The 12,543-nt window shown below is 44.8% G+C and overlaps 1 protein-coding gene across 3 annotated transcripts in view; it reads left to right on the top strand.

Moving 5' to 3' along the window:
* LOC132462858 (retinal-specific phospholipid-transporting ATPase ABCA4-like) overlaps positions 1-12,543 on the top strand; it is a 53,015-nt gene that overhangs the window by 266 nt on the left and 40,206 nt on the right. For 2 of the 3 annotated variants that reach the window (XM_060058620.1, XM_060058623.1), the window contains exons 2-11: positions 1,040-1,154; positions 1,542-1,635; positions 1,847-1,988; positions 2,274-2,413; positions 2,763-2,890; positions 3,430-3,627; positions 6,755-6,844; positions 9,396-9,633; positions 11,494-11,633; positions 12,455-12,543. The exon at positions 12,455-12,543 is cut by the window's right edge and continues 28 nt beyond it. In XM_060058620.1, coding sequence (XP_059914603.1) covers positions 1,089-1,154; positions 1,542-1,635; positions 1,847-1,988; positions 2,274-2,413; positions 2,763-2,890; positions 3,430-3,627; positions 6,755-6,844; positions 9,396-9,633; positions 11,494-11,633; positions 12,455-12,543 — 1,325 coding nt within the window. In that variant the 5' untranslated portion in view covers positions 1,040-1,088. The remainder of the gene's footprint in view (positions 1-1,039; positions 1,155-1,541; positions 1,636-1,846; positions 1,989-2,273; positions 2,414-2,762; positions 2,891-3,429; positions 3,628-6,754; positions 6,845-9,395; positions 9,634-11,493; positions 11,634-12,454) is intronic. The other variant, XM_060058622.1, reaches the window with a different exon arrangement.

Genomic DNA, 12,543 nt, shown 5'->3' with positions numbered 1-12,543 from the left:
TTGGAGCTAGGTTGGGTCTTCTCTGTATGCCCTGATCCTGTTAACAGAATGTGTTCTTATGTGTTCTGGATGGTCATCATGGATTGTGTGTTGCCATAAAACAAGGCATGTCTGTCTAGTTCAAAAGAAATTATAAATATTCTCATGTTACTAACTTTTATACACTGGGGACTTTTTCTGGTAGTGCTGTAATTCTTGTCTTCATAACAGAACAAAGATTGAGGCCTTTACATGCTTGTTAGACAGCCTCATGACGATAATATAATTAGAATACGGAAGGATGGAATGGTAAATATTTCAGAGCCCATTAACTGTGAGCTGGCAACCAACTAATGGCAAAGTTGAAGTTTCAGTGCCACACCTTTTTTATAAGCCCTCATTGCTTGCTAAGTGCCATGAGAGTACAGAGTGAAGAGAACAGCTTTCAAATTAGCTGGAGACAGAAATTGTCAGTTGTGGGCTCAATAATACTAATGATAGTAATTATGAGTTGAGACAAATATGTGTATGTGTGTTTATTTGATTATGATTGTTATGAACATTGACTAATGACATTCATTATGTTCAAACTTACATGGTTGGGACAGGATTGATTGTTTTTTAATTCATGAATTCACATTAATTGTCAGAGAGGTACTTTATATTTCATTACAGATCAACTTAATTTTAAATGATGGAAAATGACTACTCCTCACAAATATGTTGTACGACTCATTAAAGGTTATGAAGAAATAATTTTTAAGATAAATCACATAATTTTGTGACACAATGTCTTTATAGTATTCACATTTAGCAATTGAGTAACCAGTTGAGTTTGACACATTACCACACACATGATGACACGTATGTGTGCATGTGTATGTGTGGGGGGGTATAGTATTCTTTGTGCGGTTGCAGATAAACAGATTAATGTGCATGCTTGACATTCTACTAAGGCCATGACACAATGTTTTTGTTGCATGACATTTACACTCACACGCACACACATTATATCATCATTTAGAATCACTGTAGATGTAAACAAACCCTCCATGTCCAGGTTTATCAGAGTCTGATGACCCCCCTTCCAGGGGTTGAGCTGTCCAGAGATGAATACAGGCAGTCAAATCCGCCTGTTGCTATGGAAAAACTGGACTCTACGCAAGAGACAGAAGGTAGCCTGCAGCCCATCAACCCTAACCTGCTCCAGTGGTTTCTGAATTGTTTTGACCGCCTGAGTTTCTGAACGCAGTTAAAACAGATGCAAAAAGATTGAGATACTGAATATGCATATCTGACTTTGATACATTTTGTACTTGATGCCGTTGATGAATATGAATAGAATGAGTCTGAAAATATATTGAATTAACCTAATTATTGAATTAATTCAGGATATTTCCTTTTTCCATACATTGTCTTACCTGACAACTTTCTTTCTACAAATATAAAAAAACAAAAACAAAGACATAGGCCTTAAGGTTTCCATGAGTTAATCTTTTGGTATTTATTGGAACTTGACACATGTAGGTTCCTAGCATGTGTATAACTTTGTACCTGTTTAGATCCGCTTCCTGGTGGAGATTCTGTGGCCTGTGATGTTGTTTATCGGTCTGGTGTGGCTGCGTAAGGCCAACCCACTGTACAGGCAACATGAGTGTAAGGAGTCATATATCTTTCTTTACTATTTTTTTTAACGATGGTAGCTATCTACAGATCATTTAAGTAATATGTTCTGCTTACAGTTTTTTTTTTTTTGCAGCATTCATTGCCAAAATTATATTGCTAAAGTAGATGTGATGCTAGCTGCTTTTGATTAGCCTCTTTCTAGGCATCTAACCCCGTCATTCATCACTGCGTGTCCCTTCAGGTCACTTCCCCAACAAGGCCATGCCCTCGACGGGGATTCTCCCCTGGATCCAAGGGATCTTCTGCAACGTCAACAACCCCTGTTTCAGATATCCCACCAGGGGAGAGTCCCCTGGAATCGTCTCCAACTACAACAACTGCATGTGGGTTCTCTAAAAACGTATTTGGTAGTTGCTGTATCAAAGGCTTTACTTAATTAGAGAGGATTCAATATATTATTAAACTGAATATAGCGTATGGTAAATTTTAAAATGTGTTTGTTTAAAAACCGTACAGTAACTTACCTAGGCTACATTAATACCGCTTGGTCACAACTATTTAATGGAAACATCAAACAACACTGGTTAAGGTAAATTACCCAACATTATTTGTGTGGTGCTATAGGAAGAGCAGTCATGATAAAACGGTATGCTTGGTTCTGGTTGCAGATTTGCTCGATTCTATGCTGATGCCCAGGAGCTGCTGCTAAACGACGAGGAGACCCAGCAGCTAGGGCAAATCTGGAGAGAAATGGCCTCCTTCTCTAACTTCATGGAGGCTCTGCGCAACAACCCACATTCGGTCTCAGGTACTACTACAGGACTACCAGTTTGGTGAGGTTTGAGCTCTGATTAAAACTCGCAACTCGGTAGGACATCCTGGTCGATTTAGTCAAAGGACTTGAAAGAGGCAAAAGTCAAACCTTAATTTTTGCTCGTTCTTTTATTTTACTACTATAAGCTCATAAGCTCTAAAAACAACCAAATAACAAATGAATGACTAAGAGGAACATGAACATCCTTGTAACACATAAAGAAACAAACATTGTATTTTTCCATTGGACATTCTTCCCTGAAACCTGCAGCAATTTATCAGTCTGGCTGTCAACTGTTTCCTGGACACCAGCTAGTCAATGATCGTTTTATCCATCGATCTAGGTCGCGGACTGAGGCTAGACGACATTCTGAAGGACGACGAGAACTTCACGGCCTTCCTGTTGCGAGACGCCAGCCTCTCAGACTCTGTGGTTCACGAGCTGATCAATGCAGAAATACGACTGGAAAATGTGGGTTTATTGTATTTGTGTGGTTACCTCAGTACCTTTTATGATTAGATATGGGATTTCCTAACTTTAACATCAATAACCAATTTTTTTTGTCACCCAATGGCACCTTTGTACTCCAAATAGACTTAAATAATATCAAATGCGGCATTTTTCCTGAATATATGAGAGAAGTGTGTTTGAAGCAAGTCGGCAAATCTGCAGAATAACTGTAAGAAAGTTGGACCATTGATGTAATATTTATTGTGCGATAGTTCCCTATTCACATATTTTAAAATAGATCAACTTGTAGATGGCAATGAGATAGAGCAAGTGGCCTTTAGATAAAGCGGTGGGGACTTGGTGGGGAAATCATGTGCACCAAAATATCCTAATCTAAACGTTTTGTAAAAACGATAGTTGCCAACAATACGCATATATATGTCCAGAGAATCCACAAAATGAGCATCATCATATCAGTTATCGGTTGAGTTGCCCAGAACATCGATGAAACAGGAACATTGATTGTGGCGGACTTCAATCTCCTTCTGTTCTTCCTCCAGTTTGCCTTCGGCATCCCCGACCTGCAGCTGAAGGACATCGCCTGCAGCCAGGTCCTGCTGGAACGCTTCATCCTCTTCCACAGCCGCCGGGGCCTGTTCTCCGTGCGCAACGCCATGTGCGCTCTCTCCCAGCAGAGGCTGCAGAAGATCGAGGACATCCTCTATTCCAATCTGGACTTCTTCAAGATCTTCCGATTGGTCAGTCTGCTTTCTTTCTCTTCAGAAAAAACTGAATTTTGTGAAAAGGATTTTATACTATAGTCTTACTACACATACGACACACCTGGTCGTATGTGCAGAAGTGGTGGGTTTAAACAGATTTCCATTGAAGAGGCACTGGTTGGGCTGCTATAATATATGCATATGACTTGGCAGGTGTCGTTGGCATTGTTAGAGGGAAGGGGTTTGTGAGAGCATGGGACCATTTCCAAGTTCCTTCATAGAGGCTGGCATTCTCAATCAGGGTTTAGGTGTAGAAACTGCCAAGTAATCTTCTGGACTTTGATTAAGTATTTCCTCAGTTGGGGAAAACACAAACTACCTGACATCCTTGCTGAAATATGTTTAGAAGCTTTAAAATATGCCTGTGTATGCTGTGGTTGTTCTAATAATAACAAGGAAGGAGATGGCTTTTTCCTGCAGAGATTTTCTCAATTGATTTCAATCTTATAATAGCTTGTTAATATTATAAATCCTTTGTCTCCCCTAGTCAAACATCACATTGAATTGTAAACAACATGCCTGGAGGTCTCATCGTGTCTCCCTCTGCTTCTGTGATGTGGAACCATCCAATCATCCAGAACAGAATTAAATATGTATGATTCGATTAAATATACGATTCATTCTAAATGGTTGTCAAATAGTTGTACAATGGTGAAAAGGGGCAATTGTAACATTAACAATACAAATCCTATCTAACATAGATTTATGATTGGGAAACATCATGGCCCAGGACAACGTTAGCTTGTCATGGCCAAATCATTTCACCAAAAGCCAAAATCTAAATTGTTTCACACCGCTTTACGTTGAATGGAATACACATTTGCCAATCCAAAGAGCCTATGATTCATTGTTGTGGAAGCTGCTGTCGTGTTGCTTAAAGACAAGGTGGGACATAGCTTTGGTAAGCATAGTTCAATGAGTGCGTACTACATTAGCTAGTCAATGTTTCCTAGTAGAGAGAGACCGTGTGTGATGCCAACATGTAGCATGTGAGAGGTAATTTAATGAAGGCTAGTAGCCGCTAAGGCTATTTTTAAGCTAATTGACAAATTAATATTTTGTGCTTAACACCGCTTAACGTTATTCTTAAAACCTGGTATGTATGTAATTGTGTTCAGTGAGTGGATCAATCAACAGTCAGATTTTGTGTACATATTTTTTGTAGGCCTTCGTACAATGCATTTGAATGATCTTCATATGCAGCCTCTATCTTCCCCACCCATTCATAGCACTTCGTGGGTTCATCATCTCCCATGCCACATGCTGAGCTCACCAGTGTATGCTCTGCTTCAGCACTGGGCTTTAAACAAGGGGTCAGGGGATTGGCCTAAGTGGGGGGACTTTCACAGCCCTTATCCATCTTGGCCTATTTATCTAATGGACTTAGCTATAAGCAGTCCCCGCCCAGAGGATGTTGTGTTGTGAAGAGCTGGCCAATAGAAATGCAATACGATACTTACGCTTGAACTGCTAATACATACGTAGTTGTGAATGTCCTCCAAGTTTGCCCTTATATCTGCCCCTACATAAGCACATAGGGGTGGACGGCATTATGAATGTCAAAGGAGAGAGGGGTCTTTCATAAAGTTTTGGGTAAAAAGAAAACATACCAACCATAAGCACATATACACGTTAATAACTACTTATATAGTCAAATAACAAAAATCCCCAAAGGTGGCTACTGTTTTCTTATATTTTGTTCAAATCTAAATATACAGTACCTGATGCCTGTGTGTAAGGTACACTTTGACCTGTGTCAGATAAAGGGTTTGAGGGTTTCATTTAGGCCTGGGCAATAAAACAATATATTATCGTATCGTGATCGCATCGTCAATATCAATATAAAACATGTTCAATGCATATCGATAAACACGGTAAATAAATATGCAAACACGGTTCCATATTTATTTACAATATTTGAGTGTTAGTCATTGTTGTATGGACATTGGAGTATATATTCCTAGAAATTCCTAGTCTTTTTTGGTCATTAAAATTATCAATAGTTTCAGATATCGCTCAATATGATCAAGTTATGTCGTGATATGTCTTTCAGCCATGGCCTAGTTTCATTGTCGTATTTCCAGACTCCTTCACCAGAGTCAGTTTGTGGTTTATTTTACGGGGGCCCGCTGTTTAAGTGCTAGGATGAAAATCCCAACCTCATCATGACATCACTCCCTCCATTTCCATGACACACGCACGTGCACACGCACACCTCCTAGGCCTTTCCCTTGTTTCATTGAAATGCGAGCGGGGAGGAATGCGAGAGGAAGGATATCTCTCCGCCGCTGTTTGTCTTGGCCCTCGTGCGCTTCCGTGACCCCGGAGACACAGAGGTGCTCTGAGCGGGGGGGGGGGGGGGTCTAACCCAGACTTTAACGACCCCCTGCCTTTTGCCTCGGAAAGACAAGTGTCAGAGGACAGTGCGTAATGATCGGAGGTCATTGTGTTTGTGGCACGAGACGCCTCGGGTATTTGCTGTAGAACGTGGGTCACCTGAGGGTACGCACAAGCTGGCGGTGGGATGGAGGCCAGAACCCGTTCACGTTCTGTCCTGGCAAACAGAACAGAAGGGCTTTAAGAGGAACGCAGGAGCCTGTTTTATGCTCGGGTCAACAATGCTCGGTTAAACAAAGGATTCGGTTTCATTATTGGTTATGGACATGAACTTGTTTGTCTAAAACACGTTAAAAAACGTGTTGTATGGCAATATAGTTCAGGAAGATACCCATTGGATCCAGCTATAGGAACTAATACCTTCAATCTGCTTTGAATCGCGCCTGTTATGAATGGCTCCTACAGTCCAGTAGAGCAGACTATATGTATATTCTATTTTGCAGGCATTCATAATGCATTTGCATACAAGCTGACACAAACAGAGGTGTATGCAGGGACTGCCGGGTGGATGTCCCACTCAGACATCCACTCAAGGCCCCTTGTTAGCTCTGCTGTTTGGGCAGTTATGGCCGATAATGACTTGTGTCCTGTATTGATTCAGATTGCTAAATCAACAGGATGAACAATTTCACGTTAAAGATGTTGATATTGTATTCCTTTTTAAAGTCCATTTCCCTGAGTATGTGGCTCGGTTTTTACCCCACAGATGCCTCGGGTAATGGATCGCAATGCCCAGGGGATTGACCTGCACTTCTGGGGTCGAGTCCTTAGCACTGTGTCTGAGAAAATACAAGAGGTAAGTACTCTAAAGTGCTCCAATCAATCTACTGCTCTTTTTATCCTTTATTTTCTCCTCCACCCTATTGTCCTGTCTCGGCTCCATTTATCTCTCCTTTTCTCTCTTCTCTCATCACTTCTCCCAACCTGTCCTGTCTCCCCTTCCTTCCCCTCCTCTCGTTTCTTCCCCTCATCTCTTCTTCTCTCCTATGTCCTCTCCTCTCTCGACCACTCTCCTCTGTCTTCTCCTCTCCTCTCTCCTCTCCTCTCCTCTCCTCTCCTCTCCTCTCCTCTCCTTTTCCTACCACTCCCTTCTCCTCTCTTCTCCTTTAATTTCTTCTCCCCTCCGCTCTCCTATCTCATCTCCTCTCCTCTCCCTCCTCTCCTAACTCCTCTCCCCTCCACTCTCCTCTTCTCCTCTACTCTTCGCTGCCCTCCTCTCCTCTCCCCACTCCTCTCCAGGCTCCTCTCTCTTCTCTCCTCCTCTGGGTGCCGGAGAGACAAGTGGCCCCAGTATATTTTTAGTCTTCAGGAAGCTAGTCTCTTCCGCAGGTCCCTGTTTACTCTCGGAGGAAAGTAAGTGATGGGTGCTGTAATGTGTATATAAAGGTTGTGCAGGTAGGTTTGTGTGTGTGTGTGTGTGTGTGTGTGTGTGTGTGTGTGTGTGTTTAAGTGTGTGCGTGTGTATGTGTGTGTGTAAGTAGCTGTGTGTGTATTTACTTTGTGCGTTTTTGAGGTCTGTGTATCCAACAGACCACACACACACACACACACACACACACACACACACACACACACACACACACACACACACACACACACACACACACACACACACACACACACACACACACACACACACACACCCACTCGACCACAGACAAAAGAAGGCCATTGTGTGTCTGGGCACGTTTACTGTACATCCCTTCAAGCGGTGTATTCTTCCAGAGAGTTGGCCAGGAGTCAGAGAGAGAGAGAGAGAGAGAGAGAGAGAGAGAGAGAGAGAGAGAGAGAGAGAGAGAGAGAGAGAGGGGGGGGAGAGAGACATTCCTTGGAGGTGACACTTCCTCTAGGTGGGACTTGCCTCTTGCTCTGAGGACAGAGAGACTAGCCAAGTGCTCTCCTTACCAAACTTGCTTCCCTTTAAGTTACGTGTGTGTGTGTGTGTGTGTGTGTGTGTGTGTGTGTGTGTGTGTGTGTGTGTGTGTGTGTGTGTGTGTGTGTGTGTGTGTGTGTGTGTGTGTGTGTGTAGAGGGGGGGTCCCTCTAACAATCAAGAATGAGAGGGGATTGAGGGAAAACATGTCAGAAAGGGTGTGTGTTTTGTTAGTGGTACGCCGTGGGAATGCACACGTACCACTACCTAGGGAAGGAGGCACCTTGTCGGGAATGCCGTGTGACCCGTGGTGACGTCAGACTTTATTAAAGATGGGGTCATCCTGATCTCAGTTGACAGTCCCCATTCTAACGATGATAATAATAATCATTACATTTATATAGCGCTTTTCAAGTCTCCAAAGCGCTTTACAGTGAAGGGGGGGGGGGGGGGGGGGCTCACTAACCACCTCCAGTGCATTCAGTGCGGGTGTGTGCATCATTGTAAATCGTGAATGGCATTGTATATTTGCATGTGTATGCACCAACCAGAACCTACCCTTCTACATGGGCCTATGAACTGATGTTTTCAACCCTTTGTGGTCAAAAGCGGAAGAGTGGGTGGTAAGGAAAATATCCAACTCCACTCCCTCTTGGTCCATCTCTGGACGTCTATGTTGTGGGTGGTGTGGAGTGTGTTTATTGTGTTTTTGCGTCATTATAATTGTTAAACAAAGGCCCGTGCAGTACAGTGCAGTGCACACCAGTGCAGCCAGCCTCCTGTGCTGTGTGTGCGTGTCGGCTCCTACCGAGGACGTGGAGAGGAATGCACAGGAAGTCACTTTCCCCCCCTCTCAATGGGAGGATGCAGCGGCGCGCTCCGCCCCGGCTCTGTCCTCGTCACGGCTGGGGGACGGGGGGGGGGGACGGGGGGCCCGCCGACGCTCGCCGCGCTGGCCCCTCTCCCTGGCCGTATTGTTGGCGGTGCGGGGGCTCTTGTGTGTTGGAACTTCACATGACGTGACCGGCTCGGCGTTACATAAGCACCGCTGACTGAGGAAGGGCCGAGGGGCCCCTTAGCGGCCTTTAGGGGGACCGGTTTGATCCACAAGGAATATACATTATTACACTATTTATATCTATACATATCATGTTATCGTTAGGATTGTACTTTAAAATATAACAAAACATAAATATTGCATTATTATTCATAATGAAACATGATCAAAATTTGAAACCCGTCCTTCAGTTTAGCGTGTGTGTGTCTGTGTGTCTGTGTGTCTGTATGTCCGTCTGTCTGTCTGTCTGTCTGTCTGTCTGTCTGTCTGTCCGTCCGTCCGTCCGTCCGTCCGTCTGTGCGTGCGTGTGACAGAATGCGTCCCCGTGTTCTATGGTCATTGCATGGGTTAGGTATTTTGCCGCACAGCGATCTCAGAACCCCCTCCCACCCTCCCTCTCCCCTCTTCGCCGCTCCAGCTGATGGAGAGGAGCAGCTCCCAGGACCTCCTGAAGGCCCTGCAGCCCCTGGTGCGCTCCGGGGGGCCGGCCTCCTTCAGCGAGCTGACCTCCCTGCTGTCCTCCCTGGTGTGCGGCTACCCGGAGGGGGGGGGCTCCCGCGTGCTCTCCTTCAACTGGTACGAGGACAACAACTACAAGGTGTTCCTGGGGGTCAACGGCAGCAAGAGCCGCGACTACCACTACGACGCCACCACCAGTGAGTACGGGGCTGGCTCCTCCATCAGGCTCAACCCAACCCAGGCTCAACCCAACCCAGGCTCAACCCAACCCAGGCTCCGACTGGGTTGGGTTGGGTTGGTTGAGGTTAGGTAAGGGTAAGTCAGGTTAGGTTGAGGTCCTAAGATTCACAATAACAAAGAGCTTTACAGGCACAATGGTGAAATGAGATTGAACGACACTCCCCCCACCACTAGTCAATCGCAAAGTAAGCTGTAAGTAATGCTTTTAAAGGGGACATATTATGAAAGCAACACTTTTCCTGGGATTTGGGGTGTTTTTTTGGGTCTCTGGTGCTCCCACAAAATTTGAAAGAAGTCTGTACATGATTTTTTGAGTGAGCTTTGCATTTCTGAAAGTACCCCGCCTACAGTTACCAAACAAGCGAGTCAGTTTTGTGGACCAGCGGACGAGCAGCTCTGGCGGGGGGAACTCGGCGGCAGGTCAGCTCCGGGAGTACAATCCCTTTCTCTGCCGGAATGCCGGAGCTGCCGGACTGCCACCGAAGCTTCGACGGCAGTCCGGCAGTCCGGCAGCTCCGGCGCGGGTAGCTCGGCGATAGTCTGGCACCTCGGCAACCGGAGTACAATCCCTTTCTCCTCCATGTCGCGGTTCATGGACTTCAGAGAGTCAAGGCCAACGTTCCTTTCCCCAATTCTTCTCAACCATGGCCGAGATATCCCCCACTACGAGTCTTTACTTGTTGTGGAAGTACCAGATAAGTCAAACGCAGTCTTTATGATTCATAATATCATCCGAGGCGCACATAGCTTTTGGCAGTGATATTAGTTATCTTATTTTATAAATACACATATATTATTATATTATATTATATTACATAAATATAGAACTCCAGGAGTCCGTAAACGGCAACAATCCCTTCTCCTCTATACCGTGGTTCAGTCTGACAGCTCATTGGTCAATGAGCAGCAGCTCATTTGCATTAAGGCTACAGACCCCAGAAACAGCGCATTCTGAAGGGACTGAAACAGAGGGGAAAAGCGGTAGGCAAGTTTATTTTTCCTAAAAGCCATATCCAGCAAACAGCTTCAAAAACATGTTTTCTGGAACTCAAATACTATGTTTACTTGTTGTGAAAACGCCATAATATGTCTCCTTTAACACTTTTTCAGCCTGTGTAATGCCTTTGAATTACATGGCCATGGGAAAAGTACTCGGCCAATAAAATGACAGATGAATACGACAAAGGTACAGCAATAGAAACGCTCTTGACGTCACTGATTGAAAACCTCATCCTGTCGGGGTCTTTAAGATGGAGTGAAACGAACGCTTACACGCTTTTCAAACCACAAACTGCTGCATGTGGTTTACTTCATTTCCTGTTTATTATTCACCTGTCATGTGCTGACTTTGGTCCTCATTAATCTAGATCAATGAGCTCTAACAGATGCCTCAAAAGCTTCTAAGATACATAGCGGGACACATTAGCTTTTAGCCTTTAACAGGACGACAACAACACACAATCGACATTAACGCATAAAAAACACCCCATATATATAAACACACACACAATGTAAAAAACTATTTTTTCAAACTAGCGCAGTGCATACAGGTTGCCGAGGTCACATTGCTTAAGGAGGTTTGCGTGTGAGGAAGAGGTCGTCTTTCTGTTTATTCGTGGCACAGTCTGCGGTGCACTTATGTCTCCAGGAAGATAAATACAGGTTGCATGCAAAACGACTGGACCGGTTATGGTAAATATTTGCCCTTGTCTTATTGGCGACAGGTCTCTTGACGCTCTAGTACGTGAGTGTTTTTGTGGATGGGATGGGTCAGAGGTGGTTGTGTTCAGATGATGATACCCTCCCCTCCCCCACAGCTCCCTTCTGCAACGACCTGATGCAGACACTGGAGTCCAACCCGATCACCAAGATAGTGTGGAATTCAGTGAAGCCCCTGGTGATGGGAAAGGTCCTGTACACCCCCGACTCCCCGGCCACCCGCAAGATATTAAAGAGTGTAAGACGACTGGGAGACCCCCTCCGGTCTGACCCCCACCCCCACCACCGCACTCACACCAGAGCTGCTTGACCCCTGACCGTCTGACTCTGTCTCGGTCTCTGTCTCTGTCTCGGTCTCGGTCTCGGTCTCGGTCTCTGTCTCTGTCTCTGTCTCTGTCTCTGTCTCTCTGTCTCTGTCTGTCTCTCTCTGTCTTCCTCTCTGTCTCTGTCTCTCTCTCGGTCTCTGTCTTTCTCTCTCTGTCTCGGCCCCTCTCTCTTCCTGTCTTTCCCTCTGTTTGTCTTTCTCTTTGTCTCTTTGTCTTTGTCTGTATTTCTATCTGTCTCTGTCTCTCTGTCTCTCTGTCTCAGTCGCTCTTTCTCAGTCTCAATCCCTTTCTCTTCAAAAACATTTGTCTGTTACATACACAAATGAAATCCAATGATCTGACCGCTAATCTCCTTGTGGGTAAAGATGAACCGATGTTTATCCACAAAAATAGGTTCAAACAAAGGCACAAACCCAAACGAAGAAATCAGCTTTCTAGTTATTGTTAACTCTGCAATGCTATCTGACACAACAGATATGACACACTTAACTACTACGCAAATATAAAATAAAACAAAAACAAAAACACACAAGTACATATGTATGCCTCCAAGTACTGCATGTGTATGTCAGAGGGTATGTGTGTGTGTGTGTGTGTGTGTATAAGTGTGAGGACGTGTGCAGGCATGTGTGGTCGTGCGCATCTGCACGTGTGAGCGTTTGAGCGTGCGAGTGTGTGGGCGCACGTGCACGTTTGTGTGTACTGATGTTAGAGTGGTGGCTCCTGTCTCCAGGCCAACGGTACGTTTGAGGAGCTGGAGCGTCTGCAGATCTTAGCCAAGGCCTGGGAGGAGCTGGGTCCTCAGATCTGGACCTTCCTCCA

Source organism: Gadus macrocephalus, chromosome 8 (genome assembly GCF_031168955.1).
Source record: "Gadus macrocephalus chromosome 8, ASM3116895v1".
Lineage (NCBI taxonomy): Eukaryota > Metazoa > Chordata > Actinopteri > Gadiformes > Gadidae > Gadus > Gadus macrocephalus.
The sequence above is the reverse complement of the archived record's forward strand: the minus strand, read 5'-3'. Positions and strand labels throughout refer to the sequence as shown.